At 45.3% G+C, this 19,988-nt stretch overlaps 1 protein-coding gene across 2 annotated transcripts in view; it reads right to left on the bottom strand.

The window, feature by feature from the left end:
- The window catches only part of LOC149864949 (macrophage mannose receptor 1-like), a 109,666-nt gene that overhangs the window by 60,139 nt on the left and 29,539 nt on the right, over positions 1–19,988 (bottom strand). For both annotated transcript variants that reach the window (XM_090047237.1, XM_090047236.1), the window contains exons 8-10: positions 10,492–10,649; positions 7,447–7,560; positions 1,866–1,981 (exon numbers count right to left, since the gene is read on the bottom strand). In XM_090047237.1, coding sequence (XP_089903363.1) covers positions 1,866–1,981; positions 7,447–7,560; positions 10,492–10,649 — 388 coding nt within the window. The remainder of the gene's footprint in view (positions 1–1,865; positions 1,982–7,446; positions 7,561–10,491; positions 10,650–19,988) is intronic.

The following is a 19,988-nucleotide window of genomic DNA, read 5'->3' as shown; positions in this document are numbered from 1 at the left end:
TACTTAATTTATCTAGGTTAGACCAATACCTGGAATGTTTATATGTGCAGCCCCAGGGCTGGTAAAGCCCAACTGCTGACCCCAGCCCTGAGGCTGTGCTTTTCCTACCCACCCCCTTGCTTCAGGCTATTGTTAGCCCCACCTCCCCAGCCCCTTGCCCCTCATTCCCTCCATGGAACATCCCCTTCCCCTCAAACCTCCCATCCCACAAGCCCCCTGAGTGCCAGATTTATCAGGGACATGCTTTATGCTGGGAGCTGTGAAAGAAAATATCAGTGGGGTAAGAGGCAGGAGGGATAGGGTGTAGATTCACCAGGGGGCTGAGGGGAGAACCAGAGGCCTAAAAATACCCCCCACCCTGATTCCATGAACTCCCCTGTTCCTGCCAAGACTTCCCAGATACCACCAACCTCAGGTGGACCATGCCTCTCCTGCTGATCATTCCTGCAGAGCCCACCTACCCCCTGACCCCTCCCATGGATCCCATATGCCCCCCCCAATTCCTCCTATGGACACTGCCAGCCCCCTGATTGCTCCTATGGATGCTGCCTGTATCCCCAACCTCCCTGATCGCTCCTGCAGTTCCCACCTGCCCCCCAATCCCTTCTGTGGAAGCTGCTTGCCCCCTAATTCCTCCAAAGATGCCACCTGCCCCTCCAAGCCCCCTAATCACTCCCATAGATTCCATCTGCCCCCCATTCCTCCCATGGATCTCCAATCCCTCCCCACCCCCTGAACCTGTTTGCCCTGCTATCCCTCCAACTCTTTCCTCCTGGCTAGCCCCTCCTCCCCCCCATCCTGACTTCTCTTAGATTGGGTGGCCATTTTTAACTCAATCTAACCTCTCCATAACCTCTCCAAATGTCTGTACTTAGCCTGTATGCATACTTTAAAATGTGACTAGGTAAAATAGCACATGATCCTCTGATCAAAATCCTCTTGATCAGAGGATATGCTTCCCCTATCACATTCACATCAAATCCTCTATGGGGCACATGATTTATGAGGAGAATCTAAGGAAACTGGGCTTAGTTAGTCTAGACAAGAGAAGATCAAGAGGGGATTTAATACCAGCCTTCTGGTACCTGAAGGGTGGTTCCAAAGAGGATGGAGCTAAACTGTTCTCAGTGGCGGCAGATGATAGAACAAGAAGCAATTGTCTCAAGTTGCAGCAAGAAAAGTTTAAGTTAGATATTAGGAAAAACTTGCTCATTAGAAGAACAGTAAAGCACTGGAACAGGTTATCCAGAGAGGTTATAGAATCTTAGTCTTTGGACGTTTTTAAGATCCAGCTAGACAAAGCCTTGCTGTGATTATAAAGTTGGGGATGGTCCTGCTTTGAGCAGGGGGATGAACTAGATGACCTCCTGAGGTCCCTTCCAACCCAATTTTCTATGATTCTATGATTCAGAGCCATAGCTGCTCATTTGGCAACAAAAAATAGCTTTAGCAGACATACAATTTACTAAACTTGGCTAAACCACCACAGCTAAGAAAGATCAAACATAATTCTCTTCAATTATCATTGACTGAAATCTTTATGAAATTGAAGTTACACACCATTGTTGGCCCTATTTGTAATAATGGGGCTGCTCCAGTACAGAAGAGGGACTAATTTGGTCTGTAGACTCTTTAATAGTGATTATTCAGACCAGTCCCTTTTGACTATGAACTGAACTCAACCCCTTGTATTTAACCTCAAGCACAATAATTTTGAGAAGGTTAATATGCAGACTTAATTTCATTTCTCACGCTTATCTCTAATTTTTATCAACGTCAAAAATTTTATTTCAGTGACCTAGATTATTTTAAAGCATTACTGATAAGATCCTATCAGCTCTCAGATTACAAGCCCTTTTATATACCTGTCTTCAACACTAGCTAGATTAGCCTGGTTTCTTCCACAGGTCTGATTAGCTTCAGGAAACGATGCAAATGTACTTCCAATCAGGTAACAATAAAAACCATGTCTTTTCCAGCCCTGTCAAAATAAATATTAGGCAATCACACAAAGATTGGAATGCATTATAATCTGCTGTACTTTATTTTAAAAATTATTACAAACAATACTACAGCTAAACCCTGAAACAACTAAGAAACAATAAGAACGAGTCAGACAAATAAGCAGACAGAAAAGCATTTAGCAAAGCATTTCATTGCAATAAGTAGAACACAGAAGTGTTTCTGTTTCTTGTTCAGAATAAGGAGCTGACCCAATTTTCCTGTGGGATAACTATTTCAGAAAAAAGATTTGTTAAAAAAAAAAAAAAGCCAGAATGTGGATTATCACCGTCTTTTCTCCACCCTGCTTCATTACCTGTATGAAGAAACAACATGAAGTATTCCATCTGAAATTTTAACCTGGTTCAACACAAAAGCATTATGGCATACAAACTCTAGAGGACAGGAATATTTAATGTATAGTCCATTTATAGAAAAGCATGAAATATACTGTGTTCTTTAAAGTGTCAATATTTTTCATTAAAAGTTACTCTAACAATAACAATGCCATGTATGCTATATAAGTTCTTGCTAAGTTGTACACACCATAAACAATCATTAAACTTACAATTCTTTATATAATTGTAACCAGGAACAAAAACTTATGAAAACATCATTGCTACATCATGTACACAACAAGCTATAACATATAATGATTTTTTTTAATGTTTCTGAGTAAACCTGTGTTTTCTCCCTAAGGGATCCATAATGGCATCCCCAAAAGTTTCAGGCTTGACTACATTGCTGTCTGCTTTGTTGACACACAGAGCACTGCAGAACTTTGTCTAGAGCAGTGCTTTTCAACATTTTTTCATTAGCAGACCCCTAAAAAATTTCAAATGGAAGTACAGACCCCTTTGGAAATTTCAAATGGAGGTGTGCACCCCTTTGAATTGTAAGTGTGGTAATTCACATACTTTTGATTCATCATAGTCAACTTTCATGGAGCCCTTAGACAGCCTGTGAACCCCTAAGCGTTTGCAGACCACAGGTTGAATACCACTGGTCTCGAGAACATACTGAATTAGTCAAAAGGGAAAAGCCACACATGAGAAATCAAGTGTAGCATGATGTTTCTCAAAGGGAAGGATATCCCAGCTAATATTAAAACTTTCTCTAATGTTTCGCAAGCTAAAAATCAAAAAATTTAGAGTGGAATTTACAGTAGAGTTGCTGTGACTTCCAGCATACCAAATACTTTGCCAGTCTCCCAGGAGTACTTCTGCAGCAGAGGTGGGCAAAATGGTAGCTCCAACTGGCAGCCAGACTCCATTTCTCAGAAGCCCCTGCCCATGTGACTGGAGCCGGTTTCCATGGACACCCCAGCAGCAGCTGTGCTTTGATAGCAGGGTGCTGGGTTTTCTATAGAGACCGGCCACAGCAGCAATGGCAGGGCAGGGAGCTGTTCTGAGACAAGGCTAGGATCTTGCAGTGGTGATAGTGTGGTCCAGAGCCAGGGCAGAGCCACATTCTGCAACCTGCATGCTCCAGACCAGGGGATGGCAAAGCCCGGCACTTCTGCCAAGCATGGCATGTGAGGCCATTTTGCTCAGCAACCCACAGCCAGCCCCAGCTCTGGGTAGCTGCTGCCAGCAATGGAGCCTGGACTGCTCCCAGCAGGGCTTTTAGCATCCCAGCTGCCTGCTGGGAGCAGCCTGGGCTCCCAGCTGGCAGCAGCTACCCAGAACCAGAGCCAGCTGCAGCCAGGAAGCTGCAAACAGCTCTGCTGGGCTCTGGAGCCCAGGCATGAGTTCTGTACCAGCGCATGCATGCGTGCCTCAGAGCAGGCAGTGGGGGAGGGACCTGAGGCAGCGCAACCCCGGTTTCTCCCCCACTCCTGGCACAGAGCTGGTGACTGGGCTCCAGAGCCTGGTGAAGCTGTTTGTAGCCAGCCTGGGCTCTGGGCAGCTGCAGAAAGCAGCGGGCAGGCTGCAAACAGCAGCATTGGGCTCCACAGCTCTTGTATCGTGCTGGTGGTGACTGTGCATGCATGCAGCTGATGCTGGAGCTGTGGAGCCCAGCACAGTTGTTTGCAGCCTGTCCACTGCTTGCTGCAGCTGCTCATAGCCCAGGCAGGCTAGAAACAGCTGCACCAGGCTCCAGAGCCCAGTCACCAGCTCTGTGCTAGGACCAGGAGAGAGACGGGAGTTGCGCTGCCTCAGGCCCCTCCCCCACTCCCCACTCTGAATCATGCATGCACATGCTGGTACAGAGCTGATGCTGGGGCTCTGGAGCCTGGCACAGATGTTTACAGCCTCCCGGCAGCAGCTGACCCCGCCTCTGGGTACCTGCTGCCAGCTGGGAGCCCGGACAGCTCCCAGCAAGCAGCTGGGATGCTGCAAGCCCTGCTGGGAACAGCTCAGGCTCCATCACTGGCAACAGCTTCCCAGAGCCAGGGTAGCTGCTGACAGCCACGGAGCCTGGACTGGGGGGCAGGGACTTTGGGTGGGGGGCAAGGGGCACAAGCAGGGCAACCTGCCATGTACCCCCTCCCCTCATTTTGTTTTTCTGGCATGCCAGCACTCTGGCACCTTCCAAGGTAGGCATTGTGATGTTTTCTAGCACTCCAGCCAAAAAATGTCGCCTATCCCTGCTCTAGACCATGATGTCACTGCTGCAAGGAGCCAGGGCAGAGTCACGATCTGCTGCCTGCATGCCCTTGCCCAGAGCATGCAGGCTGCAGATCGTGGCTCTGCCCTTGTTCTCGTCCATGCCATCACTGCAAGACCCCTACCTGGCCCTGAAGCAGCTCCCCATCCAGCCATGTGCCCTGCCAGCACTTCTGGGGCTGGTCTCCATGGAAACCCCAGCCCCATGCTATCATAGCACAGCTGCTACTGGGGTCTCCATGGAAACTGACCCTAGCCACGCAGGGAAGGACTGCTGGGAAATGGAGTCCATTGCCAGATGGATCTGGCCTGCAGGCCAGACTTTGCCCATCCTTGTTTTTCAGAATAAAGAAAAGATATCTGGGAAAGTTTGCCCTGAAGCTGTGTAAACATATTCTGAGTACAGGAATCAGAGTTCTGAAAAGTGTCAGTAGCAAAACAGTGGACCAAAAAAGTAAGAGGATTCCAAACAACTTGTTGTCATTCTGAGGGGGTGGAGTTTGGGGAATGACTATTACACAGACAGAAGGCATCTTTACTGAATTAGGCATAGTTAACAGTGTTAGCAGCACAGATGTAGCACACTACATTTGAAGAATCTTTTAAGAGTAGGCTTGCCTGTAAGAATATATCCCAGAAGCAGAGAATATTATGCAAGACTCAGCAAAAGCTTTGAGAATGATATGAAGATGTAAAGGATCCTTCAAAGGGGAAACCAGCTAAATCAGGGGTGGGCAAAATATGGCCCATGGGCTGGATCTGACTCACCAGGCCATTCTATCCAGCCCGTGGGACCACTAAAAAATTTAGCAAATTAATATTTATCTGCCCTGGCTGCCTATCAAAGATGACAGCAGCCAGGGTGGGTAGGACCCAGAGGAAGCTCGCTGCCACGGCTCCCGGTGTGCCATAGCCATTTACCCACTGCTGCCACAGCTCCCTGCTCCACCCTCCCAACCACCAGTTGCTCTGGCACCATGTGGTTCCCAGATGCAGCACTGGGTTGCAGGAAACAGCAGGAGCCAGCCTGGCCCCTGAGATTCTCTGTTGGCTCTGTACAGTGCTGGCAAGGCCTGTCCAGCTCTTTCTGTGTCCTGCCATCTCCGCCATGCAGCTGGAACATGGCGCTGGAGCGATGAGCTAGGGTTGGGGGAGGGGGAAATTGGAGACGCAACAGAAGAGCAGTGGTGGCAGATGGGGGGAAGTGGCTGTGAGTGGGAGCATGGGGCTGCGCTGAAGCCCTGGAGTCAGGATAAGCTGGAATACAGGAACAGGAGCAGCAGGAGTGTGGAGTCCAGGCTGGCAGGGCACTAGCTATGGACAAATCCTCCCTCTTCACACATGCCACAACCCTTCCCACACACACTCACATCCCCCCACAAACCCCATACCCACTCACACCACATACCCACCCACACACCCACATGCTCCCCTACACCCTGCATAACCACACACCCACAAACTGATACCCATCCACCCACACCCTTCCATAATATACAAGAGCAAGACTTCATTTTAAGCTATTGTACAAGCACCTCTATGTGCACAACACAAACACATGCAAATCAGGACAAAAATATTTTTGGAAATCAAATTAAATTGATGTTGTAGTAGATGTTTGATTTTTAGAATATAATTTGGTATTTTTCTTGTTCCAATCCTTGCTGAAACAAGTACTTCTTGGGGGAGCAAGGGAAAGGACTTCTAGTGGCAAAGGTCAGGGGATAGAGGTGGGACTTCAGGTCCCAAGACAGTGACAAGGGGGGAGGGGGGCACCTGTCAAGGGGCGGGGCTATCCTTGTGGCCACAGTGGCTTGCCAAAACTTGGTAAGCTGCCCTCCACCTGAAATAATTTCCCACCCCTGAGTTAGAGTGACTGATACCGGGGAAAAGAGAACCCCAGACAGAGCAACAGAGTCATCAATGGTACAAGCCCCAAGGACAAGATGAACATGGGTGCTGTGAAAATAAGTATTGGTTCTGTCCTCCCAAACAGCTAGACAACAAAGAAGTATGGAAGTATTTATTTATGTATTTATTTATTTGAAGTACTGGACATATTCAATAGTGCATCATTATTCAAGGGGGACATAGTAGACTTGATTTAGTAACCATGTACCTTTTCCTTTGGTCAGGAATAGGTCTCAGGTCTCCCCTTTCATTATACAAGTCCCTCCCACCACTTAAGCACAGAGGCAACAATGTACAAGCAAAAATAACCAGGTACACCTTTAGATCTAGTAGGAAAAAAATGAGTTTTAGCCAGCAGACACAGTAATAAGGACTGAAGAAGAGCAGCTCTAAAATGGACAATGCTGTACTTCATTTTAGCAATTCACAAGAAAGACATTTGCAGTTAACCATAGAAATGAACTAAGTCATAAGGAAAAAGCCTCTTTTTCACATCAACAGTATGTTCATAGCAAAGCTAGATCTCTGCCAAAAGAAAAATATCATCATTCCAAGCTCCACCACCACGGGTAGCCCTTGCTGAAGCAGTTGGACCAACAGAAACTCTGGGTAGGCCAGCTAAATCCCCTAAAATAGCTTGATTTCAGGGCAGAAAGCCTAATGGTTAGCTACAAGGGCAACAGGTTTGGGGAATTCAAACAAGAGCATGGCTCAAATACCAAAGGGAAGCTAGAACCTTAATCTGTTTGATACAGCACAACTTCCTTCACAAGTTCCGGACGTTGAAAAAGCCATATGGCTCTAGTGATGGCAATACAGATCTATTTTTGGTTAATCACTTCTACCACCCACAATAACTAGGCTTACATTTGATCTTTCAATAAGGTTGTGTGTATTCAACTTCCATAACTTATTTTGTACTTACTCTCTGGCAGCCTTCTTCAACAATCTCCTCTTCCTTTGGACCGTCTCCCAAAGGTTTCGTTTTACAAATGTATCCAAGTTTTTTTTCACATGCGTGATCTGCCCAATACCCATCCTGCAAAATGGCACAAGGAGAAAGAGCATAGAAATTAAGGGGGATTTCTACGCATTAGATCTTTGATGTTTAATTTAATGAATATTTATTTGTTGTAGTTATACAGAAAGAAAAACGTAGATCCATTATTTATTTAAAGTTTCTGCATTAAATTTAACTGTTTTCCTATTTCCTCCTCCTGCATTAAATGATCACCACAAGTTAGATCCATCTGAGGTACCACTTTCATCCCATGTGGGAAGCTCAAAGGGGCCAATGACCCTATGGCAAACCTCCAACTGAAATAACATCTTGAAAAGTGGTGAAGTAAAATAATATCCAGAAAGGACTCAACAGTCAGCTGCCATGCCTGATGCATGAAATTCCCTGTTGTAATTAATACTTGCTGAAGTCTGCTTCTGTAAAAGACATGTAAGAAACAGGTTACTGCTAAAAAGGCCAGAGATGCAAGCCTGTTGACAAGCATTGCAATTTGCAGAAGTACAGCTCCAAGTATGACAGAGTTAGGTGTGTATAATCACCTTCATTTTTTATGCTTACTTATGAAGCGCTTAAAGAAGTTCTCAATTCCCTTAGTTACCAAAAAGCATTTCATTTCTTCAATTTATATTTTGTCAACACTAATAAAGGCCATTAAAAGAGAGAAATATGCAATGGATACTCTCCTCCACAATGAAAACGAGAAGAAAATATGCCAAGTCAGAAATAAAATGGTTCATAACAAAGTTAAAATATGGTATAAAAAGCCATGTTGAAAAAATTTGCTATGAAATATCTGTCTTGAATGCAATAATTAAAATGGGCCACTCTTTTTCAGAAACTGCTGTATTTATCTTTACTTCTACTGGTTGCTTCTATTTTTAATTTTTAAAGGAAATGGGCTGTTTTAGTTCACGTGTAAATAAAAACAAATAATGGAACCCAATCCATTTACGTCAATGACAAAACAACCTGAATTGTGGTGATGTGGCCTTATAAATCATTTGCTAAATAGGCAGACCTCAAGAAGAGTGCAAATAGGACCAATCCAACTTCTGACTTTTTTCAGTTGTGATCAGGTATGGTATGATCCTGAGAGGTGCAGAAACAGCACAGTTTCCTCTGAATGACAGGAGCTGTGGCTGTTCAACCTGTTTTTATGGACCAAATTTAAACAAATAGCTCAGCATCTGTCCCAGGGTCAGTCATTACATTGGCCCACCCACCTGGCTTGCTTGCCATGCCTTTGTTGTAACTAAAGTTGTTCCTAGGTGGGAGGCTGCTCATTCACTGGGGCATTGGGGCCTTATGCCCTCTGAACCTCAGGCCTCACTCAGTGGGCCCTGTCTCAGGCCGCCTTCTCTTGGCCTAGACCCCAAATCAGGCCCTCCTCAGTGGGCCTTGGCTCTTTGCTTATCTGTTGGGGTGTATTCCCCTAGCCTTTCCCCTCCATGAGGTCACCTGCAAGGCAGCAGAGGCTGAGGCTTTCCAGCACCACATACTCACATTTCACTGGGGAGGCACAGGTGGCATTTCCTGGAGACTGCCCTGCCACAGGCAGCTCCACCACACCATCCAACCCCAGCAAGGTGCAGTTGGATGGTGTGGTGGAGGTCATGCCCCAGGACCAGGAAACTCCTCCACCTCCATAGTCCCTACCCTGTCCTTCAGAGTGTTCTGGGAGCAGCATATTTCTCACTGGATGATGTCATTCCTTTGGCTCCCTGCAGCAACTGCCAGCCCTGGTCTCAGGACCTAGCCTTATACCCAGACTCCCCAACATCTCCACCAATCAGGCGAACTCCTAACTACCATGTGACTGCTTGACTGGGTCTTCTACCTGCAGGCTGCTTCCTGCCTGTTCAAACCCTGTAAAGTGGCAAGCACAACCTGTTCTCTGCCACAACCTACAATTACAAAATGTGATAATTTTTTTCCAGAGGAAGGTGAGCTCCCACAATCTCCAGAATAACTGCCTAGATTTTTGAGTAAGCTCAGCATATTGGGTTCTAAGGGGTTCCCCACCACCACCCTTTCCTTTCCTTGATAAAATATCTGAGAAATGCCATTGGAGAGAAGTACATTTTTTCACATGATCACAGATCTAGAAAAATACTTTCTGCCAACACCAGGCATCTCTGTCTCGTTACTGACTCTTATCAGACCGTTACCTAAGCTGCTATTATTTGCTGACCATGTCAATCACTGTAGCAACCACACAACATTTTTTCAGGTGTGGGCCAGTAAATAATCCTTTTGGAAACAATCTGACAATGGCATCTACATAATCAACAGAGACTTTTGTTAAGATATTGAATCCTTTATCTCATATATACAAATGTAGAATGCACATTCAATTAAGCTCTTACAATAAATTCATGCAATATAGCTAACCAAAAGGCCCAAAAGGTAGGAGTCATAAGTTTTTTTCCTAGAAAATCATGGCTATTTTCTAAACAGAAGAATATATATATATATATTTTCTTACCATCATCAGCACATTTGTGAAATATAAACCTGCCCTCCAGTCCAAGCAGAAAATTCCAAAGTTTCAAAAACATTTTTTCCCCTCTTTGCCTCTGGAAGTTACATTCACAAATACTGTTCTGTTTCACAGTGTTCTGTGAAATAAGCTACACCAAGCATGGTTAAGTGTGGTCTAATGCCCAGTTTCACAGATGGGATTCCTACAGAAGTTGACTCAGGGAGCAGCATAGCAAATGTAAGTAGTTGACATCTGAGGAAAGTTCAGCATGCAAGTTTACCATGCAACCAATTGAAACAATTTCCTAGCAGCTTTGAAGAGATTAAGGTTCCTCCAAAAGATGAAATCTACAAATCTCTGGATCAGCAAAAGTTATTTCATACAGTAATATTCCCAACTCCCATTCTCCTGAGCAAAAAAGGTAAAAAAAGGTTAATGTGAGAAGACTGTGACAGCTATAACTTTACCTTTCCTTTCATGACAACACAATCTTCTTGCCTATTATTTGCATGGGTTGGTTCTCCACGCAACCATTTAGTGTATGTCACAGGACTCCCATCACTCCATTCAAAATACATTTGAACCTTATTGTCATTCAGTCCAATCCACAGCTCATCCTTTGGCTCTAAAACATAAAAAAAAATAAAGCAAGTTTGCCAACAATCATTTTAACAGTATGAATTCTCATCTCCTTTCTAGAGTTTAGATATTATGGTCGAGGGGTTAAAAAAAAAGACACAGGAAGTTGTTTCCATGTTTGATAAACAATGGTGGCTGTTCCTCACATGTCCACTCTTATTATCAGGAAAGGCTATCCCTTTTAAACAGTCGAGACAATCTAACCACAATAACTGGATCTCAGAATCAGATTCTGTAAATTGCTGTGGCCTAAATAAAAAGCCATTCAGAAATTTTTAATTAATAGTTTCTGGGCCCTTTTTTCAAAAGGATATACTCTAGGGCTGTGCAAAGCTTCAAGTGGCGATTCAATTCAGAGGAGATACAGCCCAATTCAGTGGCTGAATCTCTGAATCCAAACTGAATCAGGGGACCAATTAAAAGGTCCAAATCAATTCAAAGCTCTCCGAATCTTGAGAAAAGATTCAGAGAGTTTTGACGACTCAGACAGTCCCCGGTGGCTGCAGAGCGGAGCTGCACCTGGACTCAGAGCTGGTAAGTAATGGGCAGGGGAGGGGGGCTTGGAGGGGGACCCCTTCAGGGCCCCATCCCCTCCTTGCTCCCACAGTCCCCCTGACTCTTGCCTGCTCCCCCAGCCCCACCCATGGTTGCCCTGCCTACCCACCCCAGTCCCTGGCCCTTTAAAGAAAAGCCCCAGTGCTCACTGGGTGCTGCTGGGGGGGGGGGGAATCCGTGCTGCCCCCTACTGCCCCATTCTGCTCCAACGCCCACCCCTCCAACCTCCCCCCATGGCTGCCCCGCCCACCATGGCTCCGGCCCTTTAAGAAAAAAGTAATGGATAAAAGCCCCAGGACTCACCACTCCTGCAACAGCCTCAGGGCTTTGGGGTCTCACGCAGAGCCCCCCACATGGCATGGGGCAGTAGGGATTGCCACCCGCCAATAGGAAAGGTGAGTGCAGGGTTTTTCTTGGGTTGTTTTTTTTTCTTAAAAGGCCAGAGCCACAGTGGGCTGGGCAGCCATGGGGGGGCTGAGGGGAGCACGTGGGGTCAGCATGGGGCAGCAGGGGTTGCCCCCCCTCCCAGCAGCACCCGCTGAGTCGGGGCTTTTTTTTCCAAGTGCCAGGAGGGGCAGGCAGGGAAGCCATTGCCGGGCTGGCGGGGATGGGCCTGGTTGATTCACAGATTCAGCAGCAGCTGAATCACCAAATCAAATCACTTTCCCCCAAATCGGCCAAATCCGAATCCAAAGTGAATGCTAGCCACTTTGCACAGGCCTAATATACCCTCCTTCTCTTCTGCTGCTACCCTTCAGTACAAAATATGAGAGATAAGAACCTAGAGTCTTTGTTGAGGCCAAGTTAAAACAATCTAGTCTATGTATGAGTTTTATGATTTCACATTTAAGTTGGCTTTTAGGGTTTATTTGTTTATGGACAGCTACTCTGCTATTAGTGATAGAAGGTCCAGGGAGGTTAAAGAAAATGTAAAGAGAAAAAAGAAGGTATTAGAACATCTGTATGTTTCACCATCAGTGTAATATACTGCACTTTATCCTCAGAAAGATAATACAGATAAATGAGCATCTCTGAAACTGCATTTTTTTTCTGTTGGTTGGTTTGATCTTAAAATTTTCCACTCCAGCATGTCATCATAATGATTTTGATATCTAGTTGCATTGCCAAAGTATTTCTCAAACATCAAAGATTATATATTTTGTTTCAGTTATCCAGAAAGACACCCATCAGTGTCACAGGATAGTCTCCAGTAATACTGATTTTTAAGGCTTTGCTCAGCATAATCTGTCATTTATCATAATTACTAAGAAATATATTTAAATGCTATAGTTATAGGGATAGCAAGGTAAAACTGTAATCTGAAGTAAGCATAGGCCCCTGGAGAGACAATAACGTGATAGATATTTAAACAGCCACTGTATTACAGTATATCCTTGCTGCTAAGAACTGCCATGGACCTTGTCTGGTCTTTCACCAAGCCTACGCTCAAGGCAGCAGGTGTTTCCTTTGGCTTGGAACACTAAAAATGGGATACAACTGCCAAGATGTACATAGAGTCCTTCCTTCAATTAATATGCAATCCAGGCAGAACGTAAACAGCTGTTGTAATATGCTCATTGTAAATATCCTTTCCTAGTGATAGAAATATTGCTTTTTACCCATAATTTTCCATTGATCTTGACCTTATATTCCACTAAACAATAGGCAACATTCACATGTTTTCCCTTATACTATTTACTCTCTCTTTGCCTTATCACAGGACACAATAGTGTTCTCTTTTTTTCTCCCAATATCCACTTACACTGTCAGCCTCTAAAGGTTCAAGGTCACCATATCCAAACTCCCAAAATTATACCATCTTCAAAACCAATGACCACAATCAACATGGAAAAAATTAGCAAAGGCCTTAACAGTATCAATAGACAAATGGGTCTTCTTCAAAACATATTGCTGATGCATAATTCCACAAGCATGGATTTCTTATCTTCATACATGCTATTTAACACTCCATAAAATTCAGTTGTCCAAGAATATTACATGCTAATTTAACACTCCATACAGCTGTCCAAGAATATTACTACATAGCATTGTAAAAAGGTACAAAAAGCAGAAAAATAGTGCAATGGACAAACAATAATTTTATATCCAATTATATACTGAGCTTCTAGATTAATTTAAGAAATATACCTCTAGCATCAGTTAGAACAGAGAGAGGATTACAGTCCCATGCATATGACAGGCCTGGCTTACTAGGGACCATGTCTCTATACATTATCCAAGAATACTTTACTCTATGAAGAAAACATGGGTAAACCAAGAATGACTCTTTCAAGAGTCAGAGATCTTCAACAGAAGTCATTAGGCTGTGGAACAATCTACTATGAATGACTAAAGTATGTACTAGTGTATCACCGTTTAAAGCAAAATACAAGTTGCATCTCTTTGAAAAGAGTGAATCCACTGGTTGGCAGTGGCAGTGATCCCTCACAGTCAAGGATGATCATTCCCATGGGTCAAGTAAAGGGCTGTAAATGAGTCCATTGATCTCTAAGACCACCAATCCTAGAGGCACAGACTCCCTGGCAAATGCCACAGGTTGTGGTTAAAGGGAGGATCAAACCATGGATTCTTGGTCTTGTTTCCTTTAATTCGGTTGCTGTTGTTTTTCTGTTTCCTCCATTGAGAGATAGTTTTCCACAAAAAAAGATGTGCCTTCTCTCACAGGGCATCATCATGTAGCCTTGTCCCAGGTTAGTTCTTCCCAATTGTGTGGTGTCAATACCACATTTCTTAATGTTTTCCTTGAGGGTATACTTGAAGCATTTCCGCTGACCCTGTGTGTCCTTTGTCCTTTACTGAGTTGGGAGTATAGCAGTTATTTTGGTAAATGCACATTTGGCATGTGCACACAGTGCCTTGTCTACTGCAGCTGATGTTGAATAATCAATGCTTCCATACTGGTGGCATTTGCATTGGTGAGGACACTGGCATTTATGCAATGATCCTCTCACTTTATGCCAATAATCTTTTGGAGGTAACACAGGTGATAGTGTTCCAGGCTTTTCAGGTGGTCCCTGTAGGTCATCCAAGCTTCACAGCCACAGGGAAGAGTTGGGATTACCACAGCCTTATATAGTAGAAGTTTTGTTCAAGTCTGATGTTGTGATTGCTGAACATATGATGATACAGTCTTCCAAAGTCAGAGCTGGTACATCGGATCCTATGCTGGATCTCCTCATTGATGTTGGCCTTCTTTGAGAGATGGCTGTTGAGGTATGCAAACTGTTCAACATTCTCCATCTCCTGTCCATCAATGAAGATTTGTCAGGGAAGTTGATTGGCCTGGAGCAGGCTGGTGAAGCACCTTTATTTTTCCAATGTAAAGGGTCAGTCCCAGACACTGGTATGACTGACAGAAGCAGTTAAGGGCTGTTTGTAGGTCGTCCTCTGCATGTGCAACAACACCACAATTTTCAGCATACTGAAGATCCACGATGACAAAATAACTTTTGTTTTAGCACAGAGGTGGGAGAGATTGAAAAGGTTCCCATCCATCCTGTACTGAAAGATGGAAAACATAACTGGTGCAATCACACAGCCTTGCTTGATGACAGTTCAAATGGCAAAGGGCTCCATAGTGGAGCCACTGCACAGGTTGGGGGCAGTCATCTGGTCATGAAGGACGGTGATAAATTTCTGTGGGAAGCCAAACTTTGATAAAATCTTCCATAGACCTTCACATTTAACATAGTTTCATAGTTTGTAGGGTCAGAAGGGACCTGAGCAGATCATCAAGTCTGACCCCCTGCCATGGTAGGAAAGAATACTGGGGTTAAATGACCTCGGCAAGGTGTTCATCTAGCCTTGTCTTAAAGAACCCCAGGGTAGGAGCCAGCACCACTTCTCTTGGAAGTTGGTTCCAGATCCTAGCCGCCCTGACCATGAAGTAGTGCCTCCTGATATCTAGTCTGAATCTACCCTCTGCCAGCTTATGGCCGTTATTTCTTGTCACTCCTGGTAGTGGGCTCTCCCAATGCCTGCTGGTCCCCCGTGACTAGTTTGCAAACATCCACTAGATCTCCCCTCAGCCTTTTCTTGTGGAGGCTGAACAGGTTCAGGTCCTGTAGCCTCTCCTCGTAGGGCCTGCCCTGCTGCCCCCTGATCATGCGAGTGGCCCTCCTCTGGACCCTCTCCATGTTGTCCACATCACTCCTGAAGTGCAGCGCCCAGAACTGGACATAGTACTCCAACTGCAGCCTGACCAGTGTCGCATAGAGGGGGAGGATCACCTCCTTGGACCTACCTGAGATGCATTTGTGGATGCATGACAAAGTACAGTTGGCCTTCCTCACCACGTCCCCACACTGTCAGCCCATGCATTTTGGCATCAATAATGACTCCAAGATCCTTTTCTGTCTCTGCCCTGATGAGAAGGGAGTTCCCCAGCCTGTAGGTATGGTGCTGGTTCTTCCCCCCCAGATGCATCACCTTGCACTTGTCAGTGTTGAAACCCAACCTGTTCTCATCTGCCCACCCCTGTAACCTGTCTAGGTCTGATTGCAGCCTATTTCTCCCTTCTAGCGTGCCCACTTCCCCCCACATCTTAGTGTTGTCTGAGAATTTGAACAGGGTGCTTTTTACCCGCTTGTCCAAGTCATTGATGAAGATGTTGAACAGTGCGGGCCTGAGGACTGAGCCCTGCGGATCTCCAGGCCTGAGGACCGAGCCCTACAGGACCCCTGCAGAACCTCACTGCCCACATCCCTCCAAAGATTTCCTCGGTGTTACAGATTTTAAGAAACAGTGAATGGAGCATTTTGGTCATAGTTCCCCACTAACTTTGAAGACCTCAGCTGGTATGCCATCAGGACCAAATGCCTTGTTGCTCTTCATATGTCTTATCACCTGGTGAACTTCCTTAGGGGTAAGTAGACTGGCAAGTGCTTCCATTACTGGGTCAAAGGCAGAGTCAAAGATTTTGGTCAAATCAATAAAGGCCATATACAGTTCCTGGTGTTGTTCTCAGCACTTTTCCTGTATCTGCCAGGCCACAAAAATCATGCCCATGGTGCCTTTCACTGGCCAGAAGCCACACTGAGACTCAGGAAGGATTTCCTTGGCAAGAAGGAGTAGCTGGTTCAGCAGAATTTGAGTGAGGATCTTCCCAGCAATGGAAAGGAGGGTGAAACCTCAATAGTTTCCACAGACAATCTTATCTCCCTTTTTAAAAATGTTGACAATATTAAACTTTAAAATATCTTGGCATTCCTTAGGTGAGTAGGAATTTTCTCGGTGTTGCAGATTTTGAGAAACAGTATATGGAGCTTTTTGGTCATAGTTTCCACACTAACTTTGAAGACCTCAGCTGGTATGCCATCAGGACCAAATGCCTTGTTGCTCTTTATCTGTCTTATCACCTGGTGGACTTCCTTAGAGGTAAGTGGACTGGCAAGTGCTTCTCTTACTGGATGCTATGGGATGGATTTGATGGTTTCATCAGCCACCATCAATTCTTGGTTGATGAACTTTTGGTAGTGCTCCTTCCAGAGATTTTTGATGGACTTGTCTTTGAGGAGAATACTGCCATCTTCAGAGTATACTGCCATCTAATCTGGGTGAGTTCACAAGGTCCATACATGGCCTTGATTGCACTGAAGATGCTTCACATGTCTTGATTGTCAACAAAATGTTCAATTTTTTTGCTTTCTCTTCCCACCATTTGTTTTTGATTTCTTGAATCTTCCTCTGGGCTTCAGCTTTAAGCCATCAAAGTGTTCTCTAGCTTCTGACTGGACATAAGATAGTTTTGTCACTTGCAGAAAGCTTTTCTCTTCCAATTGAGAAGGGTTTTGAGCTCAGCATTGTTTATGTCGAACCAGTCCTGATGGCATCAGGTGATGAATGGTCTCCTTCAGAGCTTGTTAATCTTTCTCAACACTAGTGTTATCATTTTCAAACCTAAGACTGCCAGGTTTCTTAATAACATATGTTTGCAGGGCTTCGCAGTGTCTAGGAGTCTGAAGGCACTTGATGTTGTTTTTGGACTGCTCTTGGTGTTTCAGCACAACCCTAATGGACATGATTCATTTCACTAAGTGATGATCAGTCCAGCAGCCAGCAGCTTCTCTCATAATACATGTGATAGAAATATCTTTTAGATCAGATACTCTTACCATGGCTTGGTTGAGTAGGTGCCGTTGTTTTGAGTGGGGGTGTTGCCATGTTGTTTTGTAGCTGTCACATTGTTTGAAGACAGTATTAGTAATGAAAAGATCATGCTTCACACATTTACCCAGTAAGATGATGCCATCGGGATTGGCCTTGCCCATTCCTCCCTTCCCAGTGGTACCCCTCCACATGTTGAAGTACCAGCTAACTCCCACACTGAAATCTCCAAGAAGCATGATCTCATCCTCTTTCAGGGTGATGGTCAGAATTTCATCAAGGTCAGCATAAAACTGTTCTTTCTGTTCTTATTCAGGATCAAATGTTGGAGTGTATGCACTGATGATGGTAGGAGGTGAATTGGTCAGATGGAGGTGGCGAGTCATGAGGCACTCAATTAATGACAACAGGGAATTTGGTCATTTGGCAGACAATCTGTTTCTTAATGGCAAAATCAACACTGTATTCACCTACCGTTTGCAAGTTTCCCTTTCCAGAAGAATATATAGTCACCCCTCCTCCCTCAGTTGGCCTTTGACTGCACATCTGGTCTCAATGAGAGCAGCAATATCAATGTTGTATCATGAGAGTTCTCAGGGGACAATAACTGTTCTACGCCCGGGTCTGTCACTATTTTGGTCATCTAATAGGGTTTTTACATTCCAGGCTGCTCCCTAATGTCTATGAAATCTATGTCTATGACATTTTTGTGTTTTGACTATCAGCTGAATGATTCCCTTGGAAGTACCTATCTAGGTGGGTAAGATAAAGTGGGACAGCTTATGTCTGGAGCACCTTTTTTAGCCTGTTCCCTGTGCACGGTGAGCAGAGGGACCCTAAAAAGAACTGCTTAGTCAAGATCACAGCTGCCAAATCACCCTATTGACCTATTCCAAGGGTGGAGTGATCAACATGTGACCATGTCCTGCCTGCAGATCCATGACTAGGGACTCCTGGCAATCACTTTATCCCCATCACCACTCATCTATCACCACAGGACTTCATAGGCTAGGGACAGACATTCTAAAAGCCAGAGCCTGAATAAATTCAATCTTTGCAGGTTAGTCTACTCTGCAAAGTTTGAACTGATTTTCAAGTGGATAGACATTTACTTTTGAATCAATAATTGCAGGCACACACCTGCAGTGGCTCTGGCTAGAAGCCAGGGGGGGCTAGAGTGAGCCCTCCCTTCCCTTCCACTATAGGTGACTGGTAGGGGGCACACGGGGGTGCATGTGGCCCCACTGATGGGGCTGGTGCTCCCCCTGACTGCCGACACTGATGCTGTTGGTAGGGTTGGTGCCCCCCGACAGGGCTGCCGCCACCAGCAGTTTCTGCAGGTGCTCCCCCAGATTCAGCAGGCACCAGTCACTCATGCCTTCCACAGTGCTGAGCTGAGGGGGGTCTGGCCTATCCCCATCAAGATGTTCCAATTAGGGAGGGGTTTAAACCCCCACTCTGCCTGCACAGTCCCCAGGTGGAGTATGCCTGGAAAGGGGAGGGGGAAGCAGCCCCCCACCAGGATTTTCCTGGCTCACTGCTCAAGGGGCCAGAGCGTTGCAAGACCCCAGCCCCTGGCTAGCACTCCAAGGCAAGGTTGGATGGAGGGAGGGAGTACTGCTTATGTGGAGTGCATGCATCTGTTGATACTGAGCTTTTCAATGTCCCTCTCCCTGCTTCTTCATACTGTCTGCAGCAAACTGACAGGCACAAAGTTTATCAGCCCATCAAGAAAACAAAGGCCTCTCTTTCATTAGTTCAAGCTCTTCTTAAACAGCTTTTTCCAAGAAAGGAAAGGAGGAACATTACCAGCTGACCTGTTGATTAGTTCCAAAAAGCCCTAAAAAGACACTGATCTGTCTGCCTTTGTCCCAGTGAAATTGAAGACACACACAGACACCGGTGGGGCGGGGAGGGGAAACCCTGCTTGAGTGGCAAGGGGAGGTGGGGTAGGGATGGGGGCAAGCCAGGCAGATTCAGCTGTGCCTGCAGTTCCCCACCCCCCTTCTCAGCCAGCCAGAGCAGTAATAGTGCCCTGGCTAGAGAGGAGAGGGTTGGGGCCAGCCCTGCTCGCTGCAGCAGACAGTCTAGCCCAGGGCTGAAAAGCATACTGGGATGCTGGGGGACTCTGTTTTAACTTAAACCAGAAAGAGGTCTGGGACAGAAGTTCCATAAACCATTTTGACTCAAATCAGTTAAGTCTGATACTACATTCAATCAGGTTTACCTTAAACCAGTTTCATCCATTTTGAAACTGGTTTATATGCACTGAACTATGTTCTGTTACAGGTTTAAACCAGGTTCTCATCACTTAAACAGGTTTATGTGTAACTTCTGTCCCTAGCCATAGAATTTATGGGTATCTGTGACTGGTTATTGTGGTAGAAGTTGGATCCAGTGAGAGAATGCTGCATGTGACTTGTTTTACTTGAGGAGGCCGTTGCACATCAGCAACCATATGGATGTTGGCAAAGGAGAAACCTGTGTCCATTGGCAAGAGATCCAAGACAATTGCGGTTATTCTTCAACTACAGCCTTCATCCACCTTCTCAGCCTTTGAGAAGTATGCCTTCTTGATGCTTCTGCTCCACCACTGAGGCCTTTGTTATGTTGTGGTGGACTGCCCTTTGTCTGATACCTCACC

The sequence above is a fragment of the Crocodylus siamensis genome, chromosome 5, assembly GCF_052110815.1.
Source record: "Crocodylus siamensis isolate JL-2025a chromosome 5, ASM5211081v1, whole genome shotgun sequence".
In the NCBI taxonomy this organism is placed as follows: Eukaryota; Metazoa; Chordata; order Crocodylia; family Crocodylidae; genus Crocodylus; species Crocodylus siamensis.
This window is presented reverse-complemented; position numbering and strand designations above follow the sequence as displayed.